Genomic DNA, 18,942 nt, shown 5'->3' with positions numbered 1-18,942 from the left:
GTCCTGAATGAACCCTAAAGTGTGATTCCTGTAATTTCTCATTCCTTTCAGTTGTGTTTCCATGAAGAGCCTGACGGTTTGGCTCTAACGCCACCTGCTGGGAGTTCAAAGCTGGTGCTGGTGGTATAATCTGAGAAATGACCAGCTGTGTGCCATCATTTTATGTATAGTCTATTGGATTTTCTATTCACTTTGTCCTGATTTATCTTTGAGTTTGCATGATCTCCCTGTGCTTGTGTGGGTTTCCTCTGGGTACTCCAGCTCCTCCCACAGTCCAAAGACATGCACGGTTGTCTGTGTGTATATGTGCACCTGTGTTGGCCCTGACAAAGACTGGTGAACCTGTCCAGAGTTTACCCGGCCTCTTGCCCAATGACAGCTGGTTTAGGCTGCCGTTGGGCGGGAGGTGAAATACAATTAACTCACAATTACTACTTAAGTGCAATACTTAGTAAAAATATACTTTTTAGTGGCTTTCCCAAATAATTTAATCCGTGGAAACCATTTTTAGCAGTGGAAAATAACTTTTTTTTTTACCGCACTATAGTAAGTAGTTATTTTTTTATATTGTGGTAGTTTTACTTAAGTAAAATATGTCAATATTTATAATAATGTATTTATTACCAAGGAATTGTATTATGATTCAAGCTAAAAAAAAAACGTCTCTGGGCAAGACAGTGAACCCCCAGCACCCTATTCCCATCCCCAGCTGTGCAGAGCTGATCCCAAGCCCAGTGGAAATTGGGTAGGGTCGCCTCAGGAAGGGCCTCCGGTGTAAAAACTGTGCTAAATCAACATCTGGATGAAATGATCCACTGTGCCGACCCTGAACTCACACGATAAGCTGAAAGGACAAAAAAATAAATAATAATAAAAAAAGCCCTTTGTTAAGCTGGATGCATTGATAAGTTATCAGAAAGTCTGCCACCTCCAGATCTTCCACAAGGTGGCACAATACACCACAAGAAATTTGCTTCAGTTTTTTACTTATATCACAATCTGATCAACAGCTCAGTTTCTAGTATAGTACAGTCCTTTAATGAAAAATAATTTGTGAAACCCCCAATGAAAAATTATCCTAGTCTAAAAGCTGGGAAAGGTTTTTTAGAGGACAGGGATTTTCTACTCATCCTTACTTTGAAAAATGTGATAAAATATGATGTTGCAGCAATTTTTAACTATAGAACATTCACTTTCATCTGTGGTTTTTCATTTTATATACAGAGTATGTGGGACTCTGCCGTTTGTCTCAGAGAGACGATTAGAGAATAAATGGGAGCAAAACTTGATTTAAAGAGATATTAAAAGGTTTATTACAACAACGTATCATTTCAATTTTTATACAGAACTTTCACAAGTTACAAGTACACTTTCAACACAGTATCACACACCTTTTTTAGCTGTTAAGCCAAATGTAAAGAAATAACCAAAGCTTTCTTAAGATAGAGCCACAACTCAAGTTGAAACAACTCGTTTAATATTTATCTGACTGAGACCTTATTGAATAAACAGTTAAATTCTCGCAGAGAATTATTATCTCATGCAGATAACACATACTGAAAAATATAAAATAAAAAACATACCTTAAGAAAACAAAGTGTTAAATTCTTGTAAAACTACATAGTAGTAAGCCAGTACAGACTGAGAAAAAAAGGCAAATTGACTTCATGGTGTGTTTTTTTTCCCCTACGATTATTTCAATGATGAAATGCTCACAATTCTTACAAAGCAGTTGTGTTGTTGCTGTAACATACATGATTTAATTCCAGGTCACATCTGAATGCTTTAATTTTACATAACATAATTAAGTCAGGGAGAAGTCTATCCCAGTGCCTGAAAGGTTTTTTATGATCCGGTTTTAATTACTAACAGAGTTAATGTGATCAAAAGGGCTCAGCTACAGAATCAAGACTATCCTATAAAAACAAAATATGTAACACCTACAAAGATCACGTATAATGTATCATCAATGTTATTTACAATGTTTTCTAAAAACATCATCTAAAATTGCAATCATGAAAAGAGCATAATGTCCTTGAGTGCTCTGCATGAGACACTGAAGCAATAAACAATCACTTATAAAGTAAAGACAGTATATAAAGCAAGATATCTCCTTTACTGCGCAATTATGTTCATGAGACCCTTTAACAGCAATCAACTCAAGCTACTCTGCATTTAAAAGATATGGAAGTAATTTATACATTAATGGCACTGAATGAAGTCAACATCACCATGACTGAGTAATGGAAAAGGTACTGCGCCTCTACAATCACTGCTTCAGGAACAATCAGACTACAGATGGAATGTCAATGAACACACATTTAACCAGCTCACCCCTTTAAAGACTATTTTACAAGCAGAGATGAGCTCAAACATTCAAACTGACTGACTGAAGCTCATCTCACTTACAGAAAAGTTGTCAAATTTAAAATCCCATTCAGCCATTTACATTTGTGTAGTGTGACAGTATTAAAATGTAGTTCTAAAAAGCTGCCGGTACTTAACGTGTGGACTGTCAAACTCTGAAAAGGTAAACCCGTCATCTCTCAAAATGTGCAAAATGGAAAAAGCAAATGATAAAAAAGTGACTTCATGTAACTGTAATCATAAATATAGTGCTTATAAAAGTCATGACAACAAACAAGCAAACTAATTACAAAAGTGCCACAACACACTTTGGTAATGTCCCTAACAATCCACTGATCAACCGTTAAGGCTGACTGCTTTTAAATAAAAAAATATATAAGATTAATAAATAAGTCACACAAATACAAAAACATTTGAGAACCACTTGTTTTACGTCTTACACCTAAAGTGCCTGTTCTTTTGTCTTCATTACTTCCAAAGAAAACACTGCATTTTCAAAAGCATTGCCTATGGAGGACAAAATGGAGCAAACATAAAACATAATAAATAAAAACAGTACGGCCTAAACTAAAGCTGAGAGAGAATCCCTTTCCTCTGTTTGTGAGAGATCAAAGAGGCAACAGCGCTCCAGTGCTGACGCTCAGGCACAGTTCGGGACGATCAGCTCCCTGAAGGCTGAGACTTGGTGGCGCCCCTCCGAGGCTGGCTGTTCTCTGTGCTCTGGCTTGAGGTGGCGGTGGCGCTGGATGGGGTGGATACGGCCGGGGTCACAGAGGAAGAGCTGACCCCATTGGAGGTGCTGATGGAGCTGTGCTGGATGGCCTCGTTCTGTGGGCTGCTGGGGACGGACATCTCCTCGCAGCTGTCATCTTTGTCAGAGACTGTAAACACAGTAAACAATAGAATACTTATGGCTACTTTACATTGCTCTGTTCTGCAGCATTTACCTTGTATACTCCAGAAAGGGTTTTTCCCACATGGAGTAGGCCTAATTAGATGTAAAAGAGCTATTTGCATGTGGTGTATGCAAAGCATTTCATTAATCCCCATAATGCTACTTCTGTAGCCCTTCCTTTAATTAAAGCTGCGATGTCAATTTAAACCCACATCATAAGGGTACATTACATTCTGGGGCATGTGGCAGTGTTTCCCATCCCTAACTGCATTCTCATTTGTTTTTGTTACCTTGCCAACTACTGCAGCGACAGATGATTACAGCACCTGATTTAATGATGCTCGCACTGGAGAGTAGGGAAGACTTGGAGTCGAAATGCCACCAGCTGTTAGGCAGTTGCATTGAATTAATTGGATCCTGATGGAAAAAAAAAGACTCCACTCTCATGCTCTGTTTCATAAAGGAATAAGGAGCACAATGATAATTAATATTGCTAATGATATGAAGTCACTTCTTATGGCACTTTGCAATTAATGACTAGGTTTAGATTTGACAATGTAAAATACTGATTCCACAGAACATAAGAAGCAACTGAACAAATGCCTTAAGATTAGAGGTTTCATCTGCCTTCTTCACTGGACATTGACCGTGTGATTTAGTGCAAGTGAATGTCAAAGAGCTGTAAATCCCCTTGCTCTTCTCTGCAGAAGGTCAACCTTGGGATAAATCAGCTTGGAGATTTTGTTCCATATTCAAGTGAGCATTAGTACCCCTAACGACATTAAGGGGTGGGTAGCTGATGTAAAATAATACTAGGAATTTCTGGTTTCCTGGGCAGCCGGAGCCTCTTTCTGCTCTCTTGGTTTCTGAAGTGGGATTCTCTGTAAGCAGATGGACAGCTTAGCATGCCAACTGAAAGCATGTCCTGGCTTGTTTGTGGGGCAGTCTGGGTAATTTCATCCCACCTGTCATGACTAGGCCTGGGCAGGATGATGAAGGGTATAACCAGGTCTGGAGGGCACTGTAGCCTTATGGGATGTGTAACTCTGAGAAAACGAAGAGCTTGATGAGGCATTTACATGAGTGAGGGCCATGGATGAGTCTGAATTAATTAACGTGCTTTACTAATTGGCTAGATAGATTATTTCTGTGAGTTCCAATCAGGGTTACTTTAAGCACAGGAGGTATCCTACCACTGTGGTGCAAAGTGCGTAGCTCATTGTAGTGCAGCTCAATGTATTTGAAAATAATTTAATAAAATAGAAATGTAATTTAATTTAAAAAATAAATATATACGAAGAATATAAGCGCTAAATAAATAGAGTTTAATTTAAACATGTCAAACAAGTACATTCCAAAATAAAGACTTAACAGTGTTACAAATTCTGGATATTTCAGCTACTTAACTAACTCAAAGTAGTCGATATAACTTTTAATAATGTAGACAGCTGGAGGTAAATACTATTACCTAGGTAACTGGGAGACACTACTGGTCTAAATGGTTAAAACACCTAATATCTGTTAATATCTGAACACTGGCTGTGTTTGATGAGTTGTTGAAATATTGTAATAATAACCTCTTCTATAAAATCATCACTGTTAAATGAGTGCAAACACATCTGGAACATGATGGTTGGTGTTGATAAAGGTATGGTATATCTCATCTGATAGGCCTGTTGGGGGGGCAAAGACATTTGGGAATCACTGGATTATTTCTCTCTGACTTTTACTTTGACACTTTGACTCTAGTCTTGTCTAAAATCTGTCATCATGCACCAAACTGATGCACTGGGGTATTTGGATGGGGTTATATTCTTTTCCAAACTGGAAAAAAACAACAAAAAAACACAAATGTCATTCTTCACAAAGGTCTAGAAAAACAGGACAGACATCCCCGCAAACACATAAGAAAGATGACCCAATTCATCTGCGGATCCTGCTAAAAACAATCCAGACGATACCAAATGAGACCTGGCTCTGACAGAACACTCCAGCCTGGAAACCATCAGTCCCATAATGCACATTGTGTGTGTCAGTGGCATGGTTAGCAATAAGGGATGTATAATGAGCAGCCTAGCTTTGTGCACATCACACAATGACAATGCTCTACAGTCTTGTCAAGCTTGCTGCTTTAATGGACTCATTTCTGAGGCAATCATTGTCAATACAAGTCAGCTGAGGTGTTTGGAGTACAGTGGAGAAGTGGCTGAGAGCACACTTGTTCTCATTGTATACTGGCTCATCTGTGAACGAAAGTAAGTTATGACCAGAAAATCTATATGACAGAACCCCAGTTTCTGGAAACAAAGAAAAATAGGTGATAATTCAATATGAGACCAAATGATGAGAAAGTACAGTTCAGGCTGACAACAAGAAATTTAAATAAAGAGCCTACAAAGAACAAATTCTGTTTGTATATATAAATATTCATTAGAAGATAATCATATGTAACCTGAGGAAATAAATGTACACTTTATGTGGGAGTTACAAAAAGAGTGCTTTCTTATCAATTTCTTGGCAAACCAAACATTTTATTTTTTACCGCCCTTTCTGAACACATTTAACTTCATCTAACAAATGTTTATTTAGCTGTCAAATAGAGAGAAAACAATTGCTTGCTTGCAGACACCACCTGTGGCCCTCTGAAAGACTTCAACACTGCCACCACAGAGAATTTGTCTTGAACAATACTGCCCGCAAATATTCAAACTTTTGCTAAGTTTTTAAGAAAAAAAAACTCAAAAGGGGGTTTGCTATGCCAACTGATTTTTTTTGTTTGTTTGTTCATAAGTGAAACATGTCCATCTTGTGGTTAACTTGAGTTCATTGTAGAAGTGTTTCACCGGAATCCTCGGGCTCAGAATAATGGAGCATTACTCACTGTGATAGCCAGATTTCTTCTGCATGGCGGTTACAGGGCAATCTTTATGAGCCAGAAGAAGCTGCTTCAGCTGAGCCACTTCATTTCTCAGCAGGGTGACTTCATTCTTTGGCAGAGAGGAGACACACAACAGCACATTAATTAAATGGTCACTCTGGAGCAAACAGTGTGTCGGTAATAGCATGAAAACACACAGACGACACTGACATATAGTTCCAATGTGCCAGGCCAATTTGCCAAACTACAGGGTCAGATTTCAGCCACCTGTGTTAATTAAAATATAATCCTGAGTTTTTCGTCGTCCAATTGCAGGGTGTTAACCCTTTGTTAGTGCTGACCTTTGCTACAAAGGCTCATGTACACTAATACCACTACATTTGTTTCGTAAAGACAGTGCTCTCTAGTGGACAAACTATGTAACGATGACACTTTCCTTCAATATACATGCACACATACACTTGTCAGCCAAAATATTAACAACATATAGTGCCACCAGCTGTAATAGGCATTTCCCTTCTGTTATTGATTCTGTTCATTACAACATAATGAAAATAGAAAATGGCAAATCTGTTGACCTGACTAACTTATTGATCTAGTCTGAATCTAATATAAGCAGCTATAAGCAGCATTTAGACTAATGTCTGACTATAATGCCAAAGTAAGCAGGAAAATATAATAAATCTAAAAACCTGAATGTTATACATATGCTCAATACTGTATATACATATACACACACACACAAACTCACTGTCTTGTATTAAAGTCCACAGCTAAACTCAGATTTTCTCCCCCTAAAAAGAAACAAACACACTAAAACATGAGACTTTAATAAATTAATTTAGAATAAAGTATGATGTACTTCTTCATATTGGTTTTTCCAGCCCAATAATTATGGGCCTTCACTGGCTACTGACCAGCAGATTTGAAAGAGGTGAGCTGTATGGACTGTCAGAGCAACTTTGTAGATGCAGCTGTGATTTACACTGCTGTGTTGTTACAGCTCCCAGAGGAGCTGAGAATTTCTGCATGTCGTAAAAGAGAGCCACATTACGCTGAAGGTGACTTTAACTGGATTTAGAGTAGCCAGGTTCCTGCGAACACCCAATGGCAGATTTAAGCTCCTTCCCTTCTCCTTTAAAGGACTATGGGTAGCTTAATCTATTAGTCTAAAAGCAGCCAATTTATTTGATTCCATCTGTTTAGTCTTGCTGGTGTTGGCAGGGCTAAGCTATTGTAAGACAGATTTAAACACAGCTGGAAGGAGTCTATGTATCACATGTAGCCAACAGCACATTTGCTGCACTTTTGCGATGACAGCTGCCATTTACAGCCAATATAAACACAGGAGATCTTTTCTACTCTCCCTTCAATTCACTTCTGAGATGTATAAGAGACTTACAAAGTCAGCAATGTCAACATTCATTATAAAAATGCTGATTTGTTGGTTGGATGTGAAAAATAAAATGACATGTTAACAGTGATAATACAAGGTGTTTGGTTAGTTTACAAACACATTTACTCATAAAGGACCATGACTGCAATACTACCATTGATGCTGCAGCTACAGTAACATCAAACTGCATACCTGGGATTTTAATCTGGACTAAACTGGACGTTTGAGAGTTTGAGAGTTTCTAATTTTGTGAATTATTTAAAATTGAGCAAATGGGCCTTGGGTAATGCTGGGAGCCCTGTGAGCTGCCTGGCCTGACACCTCATTAAAAAGCCAGTTAAGGATGATGTTAAAATAATTGTGCATCATTAGAGGCAGTTTCACTGATCAGCTGGGCCATGTCAGCATGGGTATTTTTTTTTTTTTTTTTACAAAAACTGCACTGTTGATTAATGCCTTCATATTAAGTGCCCTTTTATTCTCTGCCACATGTTGTTCCCTTCTTTGTACTTAACAGGGACACCATTTCTGTTTATAACCCCAATTTATTTAAATACTTCATCTACCAGAATTTAAATAAATTCTCACCCAGTGCAACACTGACAAGTGGTGATAACTTAGCTTTGAACCAGATATTAACAGCATGAACCAGTTTCTTTTCCACTGCTTTCTATCCCCTCCTCCTCCTCACTCCACATCTTACTCTGCTTTCATACAAAAATAAGACAGTGCGCAAATAAACACCACATCTCATTTAATTGTCTGGAACACCGATGTGCTGCACCCCGACTCATACTTATCAACAGAGACAGCAGATACATGAACTGTTTCGAACTTGTCAGCATCAGATCCTAATTGCTTCCAGTGAAATGAAGGTTCAAAAAGACACCTTTCCCTAGGAGATTTTTGAGGCCATTCAGTAAACTGCTGAGACAGAAGCGAAGACACGCTTGTGTGCGGCTGACATCTGGAGGATACATCTTTATTGACAGCGACATATCGATGTAAAGGGCTCACACACTGCTGCTGTCACATGGCAGCTCTTCTTAATCGGCTTTAATGACTTCATCACCACAGAAGGGAAAAGTCTGTACACAAGCTTACGTCAACAGCACGCGATGATAAACAGACATAGGCATGCATACATACACAAAATGACATACTGTCAGTAGCAGTTGTTAAGTGCAGCAACTGACTGTAAGAGGTAAAGAGCACCTGGAGTTGTCCATTCATGGAGCTCAGGTCCTCGGCCTTCTTCTCCAGAGATTGGACCCACACTTTCCTCTTCTGCCTACATCGTGAAGCAGCAGCCCGGTTACGCTCCAGGAACTTTCGCCGCTTCTCATCAGGGTCTTCACTTGTGGTTCTGCGCCGCCGACCCCCTGTAGTAGGAGGGTTTTGAGTAGGGGGCACCGGGGAAGCCTGCACAACAATGAAAATAATACAAGAAAATAACTAAGAATTGCACACAATATGTATATTAGATGCCTTCATGTGATCAGTACCAGGTGGTTTGATGTGTACACACAGAACAATGTACAAAACACACAGACATAATGAGCTATTTTAGCTTTATGTTAATTCTTAGGAGCTAACTAGCACATTGATGTTCACATTAAGCACACCTGTCCAGTTTAATGCAATCCAATACAGCGGCTCTGCCACAAATTCTACTTTTACAAGGTTATAGATTCCCAGTTTTGAGGTTGAAACTGTCAGAAAGGTGAGAATTTTACAATGTGTTTATTATTGAGGTCAAAGTGGTTAGTGGAGTCATACTGGATCTAATGTTTTGGCCACCATATTTGAAATTGCGCCTGCAGCTCAGTTGGTAAGGCAGTCATCCACGGACCACAGGGCCAGTGGTTCGATCCCGGGTACATGCTATATGTCAAAGTGTCTCTGGGCAAGACAGTGAACCCCTAAAAATTGTGCCAAAAATATAAAATATCCATGAATACTTACAGGTGTCTCTGTGGTGGAGGTGGCGGGTTGTTGAAGGGGATGGGGAGAAGGATCCTCAGTTGTGGGCAGGTGAGGAGCCGGGGCGGGAGTCAGGACAGCAGCTGGGGCTGGAGATGGAGTCTGGGCAGGGGAGGCGGGAGCAGCAGTGTGGGTTACAGCATTGCTCTGGACTTCAACACCATCTCCATTGGTTACCTGAGGAAGCTGCTGGCTTAACGTGGCTTTCAGTTTCTGAGAAGACATTTGGGCAGAAGGAAAACAGCCATAAACCATTTACGCAAAGAGACAATTCCTCTAGAAGAAAAAAATGTTAAAAACCCAAGCGGGGCAGCCCATAAATAAATCCACAAGGTGAAATTAAAACACAGGTCTCCTCATCCCACCTCTGATTCATTCAACAGTCTGGGAACCCAAAGGAAAATGAAATGTACACTTGAGAATGTAAACGTGAGCCACTGCATTACAAAAAAGGGCAGAAATTGTAACTCAGTTTTGAAAAAAAAAAAATACTTGATGGCTGTATTTAAGGACGTGAAAAAAATGCAAATAATTTTAAACATTTGAAAACTCAGTAAATAACTACCAAAACATGATTAACAACACCAGACGTAGCTTTAGTATTTAGCAGTTAGTTAACAGACTGTAACATCTTGCTTCAATGAAACTACTCAGTTCAGACAGTCAACAGGGAACACTGTGTTTCTTTTTACAATTGCTTTGACATTACCCCAAAAATACGACTTCTAAATTGTATTATAAGATAAAAAATATTATATAAAATAAGACAAAACATTGCAACATAAAAGAAAGAGGAACTGTGCAGAGCAAGCATCTGACACACTCACATTTATTTTGCACATGTTTAGATTGTAATCTTACCTGGATGGCAAGGGTGAGGGACAAACACAGAATATAATATCAAAAAAATTGTTTTTTCAAATAAAAACTAGGGGTGCATGTCACACAATACATTCAAAGAAACAGTTTCTCTACAGACTGGTGTCTATAATTCACAGGCCAATTCCTGTAGCATCAAATACTGAGCAAACAAGGTGAAAGTGAATGAGCCTTTGAAGCAATAACAAAGTGAGAGGGAATACATTTACATGGGAAAACAGAGGACCACATTATTCTAACAACTACCTTTGCCAGACCAATCTATCTACCAAATTAGTTTATCGTGTAATACCCTTCCAGAAGCTCTTCTGGCAGAAACAAGATATTATTCTCTTGGAATGGGCCATAGAAAGCGGGAAAAGCCAGTCAGATTCATATTTCATCTCTGCCATGGAAACCTCATCAGTGTAATAACCCTCCATCTCATGGGTGTTATTCAACCATCTGCTACTATATTACTTATCTTTATTTTGCAACTAATTAACAGCATAATCCTCTAAATTCAGCAAGTTAATTATCATTATTGTGGTCTTTGCAGCATCATCAGTCCTTGTAAAGTGCCGTCTCTGCGCCCCCTGAGAGCCAGGTGGGGGCGGGGAGTGGGCAGGTTGAGCGGGGGTCTGTTTACTTGACGCAGGCTCATTAGGTGTTTGCTGATGAGCTAAGTGCGGTGGGAGGCACAGGGAGTCGGAGGGGGGGACGCAGGTCAGGCAGGATTCTGCTGAACAAAAGGTTCCATGCAGGGTGAGGCTGACTTAATGTGCCTCGCTGAGCCGTGCCACGATGCCCCCAGCTGGCTTTTGCTGGTAGCCCCCTCTGGTTGGCCCTGGTGATGGCGTGCTGAGCACAACGCTGTCTCTGCGCTTGTCATCTCCATACCCCATGATCCCCGACAACCTCCCCCTCACACTCCCTTCCTTTCTGATCCTCGCCAGTAAGGATCAATCCTTCCCTCCCAACACACACACACACACACCCCCACTGCAGTTTATCTGTTAATTTCCACAGGCGGAGCATGCTGTGAACGCTTACAGGTTCTGTGATCCATGCTTCATCACGTTGCCACTGATCTCTTTCACAACACTTCATATCGCTGCCCTTCAACTATCACTTTGTACACAGGAAGAGCTCTGAAATGTCTATTTCCCACAAATAGTAGGAATATTTCTGTTTTTTAGCAGCTACATAATTTTAAATTTTTGGGTTGGGTAACAAAAATCATCATTTCCAATATTGATTAATCTGCACTTATTTCCTCAATTAGCTGTTCTGTCATTTTTTTCCCAAAAAGGCAAGAAATGATGAGAAATTGGTTTTATGATTCACCACCTAAATCTAAAAATCTTTAGTTCACTAAAGAAAACAGCCATTCTTACAGACACTTTTTTGTCACTGTTTTTAAGACTATTGCCAAACGTTTTCTCTTTTTTGGCTATATACTGTTTTTGAAAAATGTTTTAAACCAATTTAGTCTGCATCCCTGCCTAAATTATACTATAGGAATGAAATTATTTTTAAGAAAATGTAAATTGATCCACAAACTGACAAATAGTTGCAGCTCTACAAGTCTGTAGAAAGTTAATAATTTAAAAATAATTTAAAAATTTAAAAATAATATATTATATCATATATCATCATATTAATGGGTATAGTAAATAAGAGTCTAGTAATACTGCACACCCAGAATTTCTATAGTGCCCTCATCAGGTCAAAGACTGTAAGGGCTTCTTTATAGTCAAGCTTTCTCATTACTCTGGGTGTTATCTCTCACAGATGGGAAATAAAATGAAAACAACATTTTATGTGAAAGAAGACATAATAAATACCAGCTTTGCTTCTGATTGGGCGGGCTGTGGCGAGGGAGGTCCTGGGATCCCGGGGACATTAGGCACTACGGTGACAGGTCTGACAAGCTGAAAGCAGAGACACAGATCAGCACAGACAAAATTAGTCTTCGACAGCAAAAAGGCAGGCGGCGCTCCCCACAACACTAACACGTATAGCCACGGCAGGCTCTCAGAGTTTCCTCATATCTCAGCCTCATTAGGCTGGATGGCCTGTTATTTTGTGGAGGCAGCGCCACATGGAGATGCAGTGTGCACACTAATGAACCTCTGCCTATCTGCGTGAGAGCATATGGACAGGGAAGCAGAAGAGAGGATGGAGAGACACGAGTTGGAAGGCCAGAGCCAGGCCTCCTCTCACAGCCTCTGACAATGAGACAGAGGGAGGTGGGGAAAGCTCAGGCGGGAGAGAAACAAGAGGGGGGGAGAAGATGATAGAGTAAAAGGAGGCCCACTGGTGGCGTATGTTCTCCATCTACTTTTGCCCTCCTTTTCTTGTCAAAGGCTTTCCAAATCCCTACAGACAGGGAAGATAGAGGTTTTTCCCTGCTGTGCTGCTATCAGGAGATAATCATCTGCTGCTCAGTGTTCCACACAGACAATCAGGACTACAGTGAACAACAAGACAAGCTTCCGCATGGGGAAAAAAGAACAACTAGACCTTCATTTACAACATATTTGCTATATGAGACACTGTCATGAGTTGCAGTTATAATTGCTTTGCAAAACATATTAGTAGTATAATCTATCGGCTCTGCCAGAAATCAAGACCATTGATTCTAATTGTACAAGGACAAATAGCGCTAAGGTTTCCTGGACTGTTGCCTGCTGTGCCTTAGCCAATTTTGCTGTCTTTGCCACAGTGACACACAGCTGTACTCTACAGTCCATTATTTCACTCAGCCTCTATAGCTTTCAATTGACTGCCAGATCTGAGGAGCCAAAGTTATATTGTATGTGTTATGAATGTATTGCTACAAAGTACGTTTCAGATAAACGTTAGGTGAAAAGTCTAATGACCATGTCCATATCCATGTCCATATGGTCTTACAATTAAAATGTGAGTAACAAAAAGTATGTTTTACTCACATGTAAATGATGCGCTTTATGCTAAATTCACAGCAACAAAAGGGCAACATTTTAGACGTAAAGCAAAGCATGTTATGTGACAGTCCACTGAGTTTGCTAGTCCACACACAATCTAAAATGATGTGATTGCTTTAGGTTCATTATTTTGTTCTTGTCCTTGGAAAACAGCAGCTGACAAACAATCTCACCTTAGTGTCTATTTAAGTTAGTTGTTCTAGAGTCCAGTGTATGACTAAAAGCTTGAGAAAGCGTCTAAATAGAGTGAGTAATAGGTGAGATAGTTTCCTCATCTACTGTTTTCAAAGGACAAGCTCATCTGTGATTAGACGCAGTCTTAAAAATTTAGAAATTTAAAAATAAAAATTCTTCAGTCAATTTTAAATTATAGTCAGCTTTAGAAACACAGTGAAACACAACACAAACCTACTATAACCAGCAGTACACTCACAGGGATTGTAGTTGGAATATGTACACTGGTGCTTGTAATAGAGGCAGGTATAGCCACTGGCATCGTCTGGCCGTTAGGCAGCTGTAAGAGCACAGGGAAGGTGCCGGTAACTGGGCTGAAGGAGGAGAGAAAAAAAATCCCAATGAGGAAAACAACAAACAATGTTGTGAGCAACACACAATACAGAATTTCTCACAAACTAAAGACAAAGGTGTCTACAAATATATATCAGGCAATAGTTGATGGGAATAAAATGTAACATAGACAGAAACCAACTCAAACAAGACTTCCATACAAATTTTGTGTAACACAGTCAAGCAGTGTTATAGACAGGTTTTCAAGCGACGTCATCAATGACCTGTGCACATATCTCGGGGGGAGAAAGTGGGCCAAAATGAATGGGAACTAATAAGGATAAAACTTGAGACATTTTTATGGGTAAAACAACAGCAATCACAATAGTTTTAAGCAGAAAACTGCCTGTTAACTTAGCTGTTAGATCAATTTAGCCTGAGCTATTGATTTACTGACACTGATGTTTACACTGACACTGCAGGAATAAACTCCTGTTCTAAGGACAATTTAGTCATATTGTTCCATTTGTAATTTTTCAAAGAAAGAAATTCATCTCATGTAGGGTTTCTTTTGTGATCCATGTCAGATTGATAATACTAATTAAGTGCCGAAAGTTTGTGGAGAGTGAATCTCCAAGAAAGGTCTATTAAGGGTGACATGTAGTTAAAAAATGTATATTATATAATGTGAATAGTAAAAAATGGCCTTTAAATATAATTTTTTACAGAGGTTAACCAGTCTTATATAAAAATAGTGAAAATGTCAATTTTTATATATATATATATATATATATATATATATATATATATATATATATATATATAGTGGAAACATGTTATCTTCTTGTTTTCTGCCCCCTAGATGTGCACACATCCTCAGTTGTTGGTAAACTGGAAACCTGTCTATCAAACGAACATGTCATCAACCTGTCTATCAAACAAACATCTGTCACATTTGACCCAATAAGTGACATCAGTTTTGCCCATATATGGCTGTCTTGTTCCTTAGGGATTTTACAACATCTGGGGCGTGCACCAAATCATCTGTCAAATTCTGAAAAGCTAAACCTATAGGCCCTCTCTTTCAAGTCACACTGAAACCATCCAAAAGCAAAATTAGGTCCATGTAATGTCAACATATCGCTTACCTATGCCAAATCTGTTGCACTCTATGGACTTTTTACCAAGGAACAATGAATGTTATAAATATAACGTGTAATTATTTGTACCTAGCTCCACTACACTTAGTTCCGTATTTATCAACCGCATCTCCCAGATGGTTTGATTTTTCATGAATGCTCAAGGAAAATGTAGCCTTTGAAAATAATTAAACTTTACAAAGGTATTAGGCTCTATAAAATGTACAACTTCAAAAACTGCTGTAAGCACACAGTGTGACAGGGATAATTATGTGAAACCCCATTAGGCTTTATTCATCATTTATTTCATTTGAAGCAGTATATTTATATTTGAGCAATACTGATGCCATTTTGAAGGACAAGTCTAAAAGCAAAACCAAAAATTCCTGCAGAGTGACAACAAATTAAAAACAAACACATGCCTCATGGAATACGAGCTCACCAAGACAAAACCGCACAAAAAGGTTTTGAAAAGGAAAAGGATGACTAATAAAACTACAGCTTTTACAAAATGGTCATTTAAAGTTACTTACACTATAGGCCTATTAGTGGATGGGACTTGGGTAATAACAGAGCTAGATGTTGGCGATGGAAGAGCTTGCTGAATTACAACATTAGCCTCTGAGGTTGCTAGAAGTACATTGGGAACTTGGAGGGATGCAGGATGGACTATAGTGGATGTTGGCAGTGAGGCAGGCTGCAAAGATAAGTCCTGCAAACATCACACAACACCTTAGCTGTGGAAGTGCTTAATAAACACCAAATCACTAAATGGATTACTATTATACTATATATCAGCAATTTTAACTTTCTCCTCAACATTAGGAAAATGTTGTCCTTATTTTTACTGAAAAGTATTGTTGTGTTGTACTGTTAGTATTCTATTTTTGTGTGTTTTCAGTGTACCACAAAAAGAAGAAGATACATATTTTACTTTAAAAATCAAGTCTTTATCAGATTAAAAGGATCAAAAAGTCAAACACTGGATCTGAAAATCCCAGGATAAATAACTGATCACAGAAATAGGGCAACATCCCTCATGACTACTTTAGAAAATCAAATAATAAATAAATAGGAAGTATATCTGAACCCTTTACCTTGTCATCATTGGTAGTAGATTCAGGGTGAGGCAGGGGGCTATCTCGATGTGCCTCCATAGCTGTGGGTTCCTCAATTTTGTTGCGTATGATAGGGGTCGCAAGAGGTGATAAATCCAATGGTAACTATAAAAGAAACAGAAGCAAGAAGAATAAGTCGGCAAAGGACAACATACAATACAAACAACAAGGAAATACAAACAGAGAACAAAGACAAGTATCATTATTAGCTAGAAAGTCTAACTGTACTGTAAGAACAACCTTTTTAATGTCATCTTCAGTTGCTTTTTTGAAATCATGGTCAAATGGACTAGCGAGTTCATTGAAGAGCCCGACCTCCTCGCAGTTCTTCAAAAAGCGGGTGGGTGTGGGGGTTTGGTCTGCAAAATTGAAGAACCTTTAGAACATTGGTGAGAAACAATGACATTGAATGTATCCACTTCAAAAGCACATACCAGCAATAATGACACTGTCATTCCTTGCTGGGCCAAACTTTAGAGTCATCTCATGTTTGTGTTTGTGGACAGCCAAGTGGTCTTCATTTGTAAATCTCTACGTAAGGTCAAAAAGAAAACAGACATGACAATGAGAAATGATACAAAAGCATATGGTTTATAAGAAATGTTTTTGGTTAAGCACTGAGTATAAAAATGAGTAATAAAATTTTAATTTAACAAACAGCACCATCTGTTTGCAAGATGCACAGTGTCACAAATGACTAGATTTAAATGTAAATGCTGACTTCGTTATAATCCTTACTATGGCTTTTTCCAAGATGGATGACCAACCAGAGACAGCAAGCAGCTAACCAGGGATGTTTTTTATACCTCTAAATATTCCTTAGTGATTTATTTACTGGCAAATATGATTGGTGATTTCCACTACTAGAATACATAATCAACAGGGTCAAGATTTATTATTATTATTAGTTTGAACATAAAACCTTTATTGTTTTACTTAATAATAGTTTGGTTACATCTTTGATTAGGTTACATTTTGTCATAAGAGAACAGACACATAACCCACCCAAACCAACAACACCAACGAAAAAAAAAAAATTTACTACAAATTGAAACACATATACATGGTGCAACTGACATAAACACAGAAAAAACACCATTCTGAGCTTATGCTGTGTATGTTCTGGTATGAATTGCTAATTCAACCATTCACCAATGAACACAACCTAACACACAGTAGAATTGTGTTATAAACCACACTGTACTGCAGTTGACTGCACTGAACAGCTAACTTTTGCTAAAAAAAAAAAATTTTTCAAATTACATTATTAGAAGGCAGGAATTTGTCTATATAAGGTACAGAGTAATTTGGGATGTCGGCACAAAGTGACATTTGTGATAATTGAGAAATTACTTACCTGTCCACAACCAGGAGCAGTGCATTGGAAAGGTTTATCATCACTCATATTAAGGAATTCTTGTTTTGTCACCCTGAAATAAAAATGGGGGGAAAAACACAGACTGGAAATAAATATCTGGGGTTTAAATAACCCTATGTTTTCCTTCAAGATGTAAAAGGAACGCTGTTGCTATAACTGGTTCAGATTTGTCAGCAATTGTAGTGATGATATCGGGTCGTGTGTGACTAAAGGTTCAGTAACTTGGCACTAGGTAAAAGAACTGAGAGCGCAGCTGGAAACTTGGACAAAGCATATCGATGAAGGGCGGCTGCTTTGGTTGTTTACACCTCAGTGTCACCATAAGAGACGCTAGATTCTCGGACTAACACTTATTTATTTTGGTCCAAATATGCGTCTTGGGAGGTCATCCTGGGCTAAGCTGTCCTCTGCTAACGCGTCCCCCTTTTCCCGTCATGTAAATACATCTATTCATTATGAAAAGGCGTCACACAAAACCTATAACGTTATTATAGAGGGACCGATCATCTGTTCCAGTAGCTTCCATGGAATAGCCCGATCACTGGCGTTAACATGCAAGCGTCGCCATTTTTGGACCCAAATATTACTGTAAACAGAGGACATGTCAACGTGTATTTGGAGGCCGTTTCGTTGCGTCGGAGCAAAGCTTCTGCACAGTAAGACAAATTCTATCTTTTACAACAACTCTGAACGTATTCGCCATCAGTTTCTGTGGTCACTTACCCCTCAGCCACAACCCTTGGTTTCCAAAATCCCACGTCTATCAAAGTATCGCGAGAACAGCTCGAGCTTTTCCGTAAACGTCACACAAATTTCTTGGGGCAGATTCATTTTTACTCAAATGTAAAAGAGCGTTTTGAAATAATAAATATTAATTAAAATTAAAAGTGCACGGTCCGTTTGTTTGCCTTTTGTATTCTAATTATAAAAGGTTTATTCGTACAAAAAACATGTACTTTAATGCTAAAAAACATTTGTATACTTTGAGAAATGTACTTTAAAGCTACATGTCTGAATATCCGTTGATATATTTCATCAAATAATTGCATTACAGTACAGGTGTCAACTTGAAGGTTGGCCTTCCCTGGTTGTTTATTGATGAATTACTCAAAAACAAGTTTTCACTAGGCTCCAATGTGGCATTTGGCTCTCAATGCCAATATTTAAGGTTGTACTTAATTTGAAGCTTTACATTAAATACTCTAATATACTTAGTGCGACTTTCCAACATCTACAAGGCACAACTCTGATATGACAGTATATTGTATATCTTCAGAGCATCTCTCTATTGGATAAGTTTGTGCAAGCAAATGTTGTGCATCATTGCTTAAACAATAAGCACTAACAATTAATCATTTGAGTTAATTGTTTTAGGGCTAAGATTAAACACACCATCTTAAAAAGTTCCGGTGTACACACTGTTACAAAGTGCAAATACAAATATCGTTTGACTC

The 18,942-nt window shown here is 38.6% G+C and overlaps 1 protein-coding gene across 4 annotated transcripts; it reads right to left on the bottom strand.

Moving 5' to 3' along the window:
• Positions 1-2,738: 2,738 nt before the first annotated feature.
• On the bottom strand, positions 2,739-18,284 carry atf2 (activating transcription factor 2). 4 transcript variants are annotated; one of them, XM_067515887.1, is made up of 12 exons: positions 18,212-18,284; positions 17,468-17,540; positions 16,545-16,641; positions 16,351-16,469; positions 16,090-16,215; positions 15,526-15,704; positions 13,780-13,894; positions 12,225-12,311; positions 9,502-9,732; positions 8,752-8,958; positions 6,144-6,249; positions 2,739-3,248 (listed from the first exon to the last, which is right to left on the bottom strand). In XM_067515887.1, the coding sequence occupies exons 2-12, from the start codon at positions 17,513-17,515 to the stop codon at positions 3,028-3,030; spliced, it is 1,536 nt and encodes a 511-aa protein (XP_067371988.1). In that variant the 5' UTR covers positions 17,516-17,540; positions 18,212-18,284; the 3' UTR covers positions 2,739-3,027. The 4 variants fall into 4 exon arrangements, 3 of the variants coding, with proteins under 3 accessions (XP_067371988.1, XP_067371989.1, XP_067371990.1); XR_010915185.1 differs by lacking the exon at positions 18,212-18,284 and adding an exon at positions 3,589-3,679 and having other exon boundaries at positions 3,111-3,248; positions 17,468-18,205; XM_067515888.1 differs by lacking the exon at positions 18,212-18,284 and having other exon boundaries at positions 15,526-15,689; positions 17,468-18,205.
• Positions 18,285-18,942: the final 658 nt, after the last annotated feature.

The sequence above is a fragment of the Channa argus genome, chromosome 9, assembly GCF_033026475.1.
Source record: "Channa argus isolate prfri chromosome 9, Channa argus male v1.0, whole genome shotgun sequence".
Lineage (NCBI taxonomy): Eukaryota > Metazoa > Chordata > Actinopteri > Anabantiformes > Channidae > Channa > Channa argus.
The sequence above is the reverse complement of the archived record's forward strand: the minus strand, read 5'-3'. Positions and strand labels throughout refer to the sequence as shown.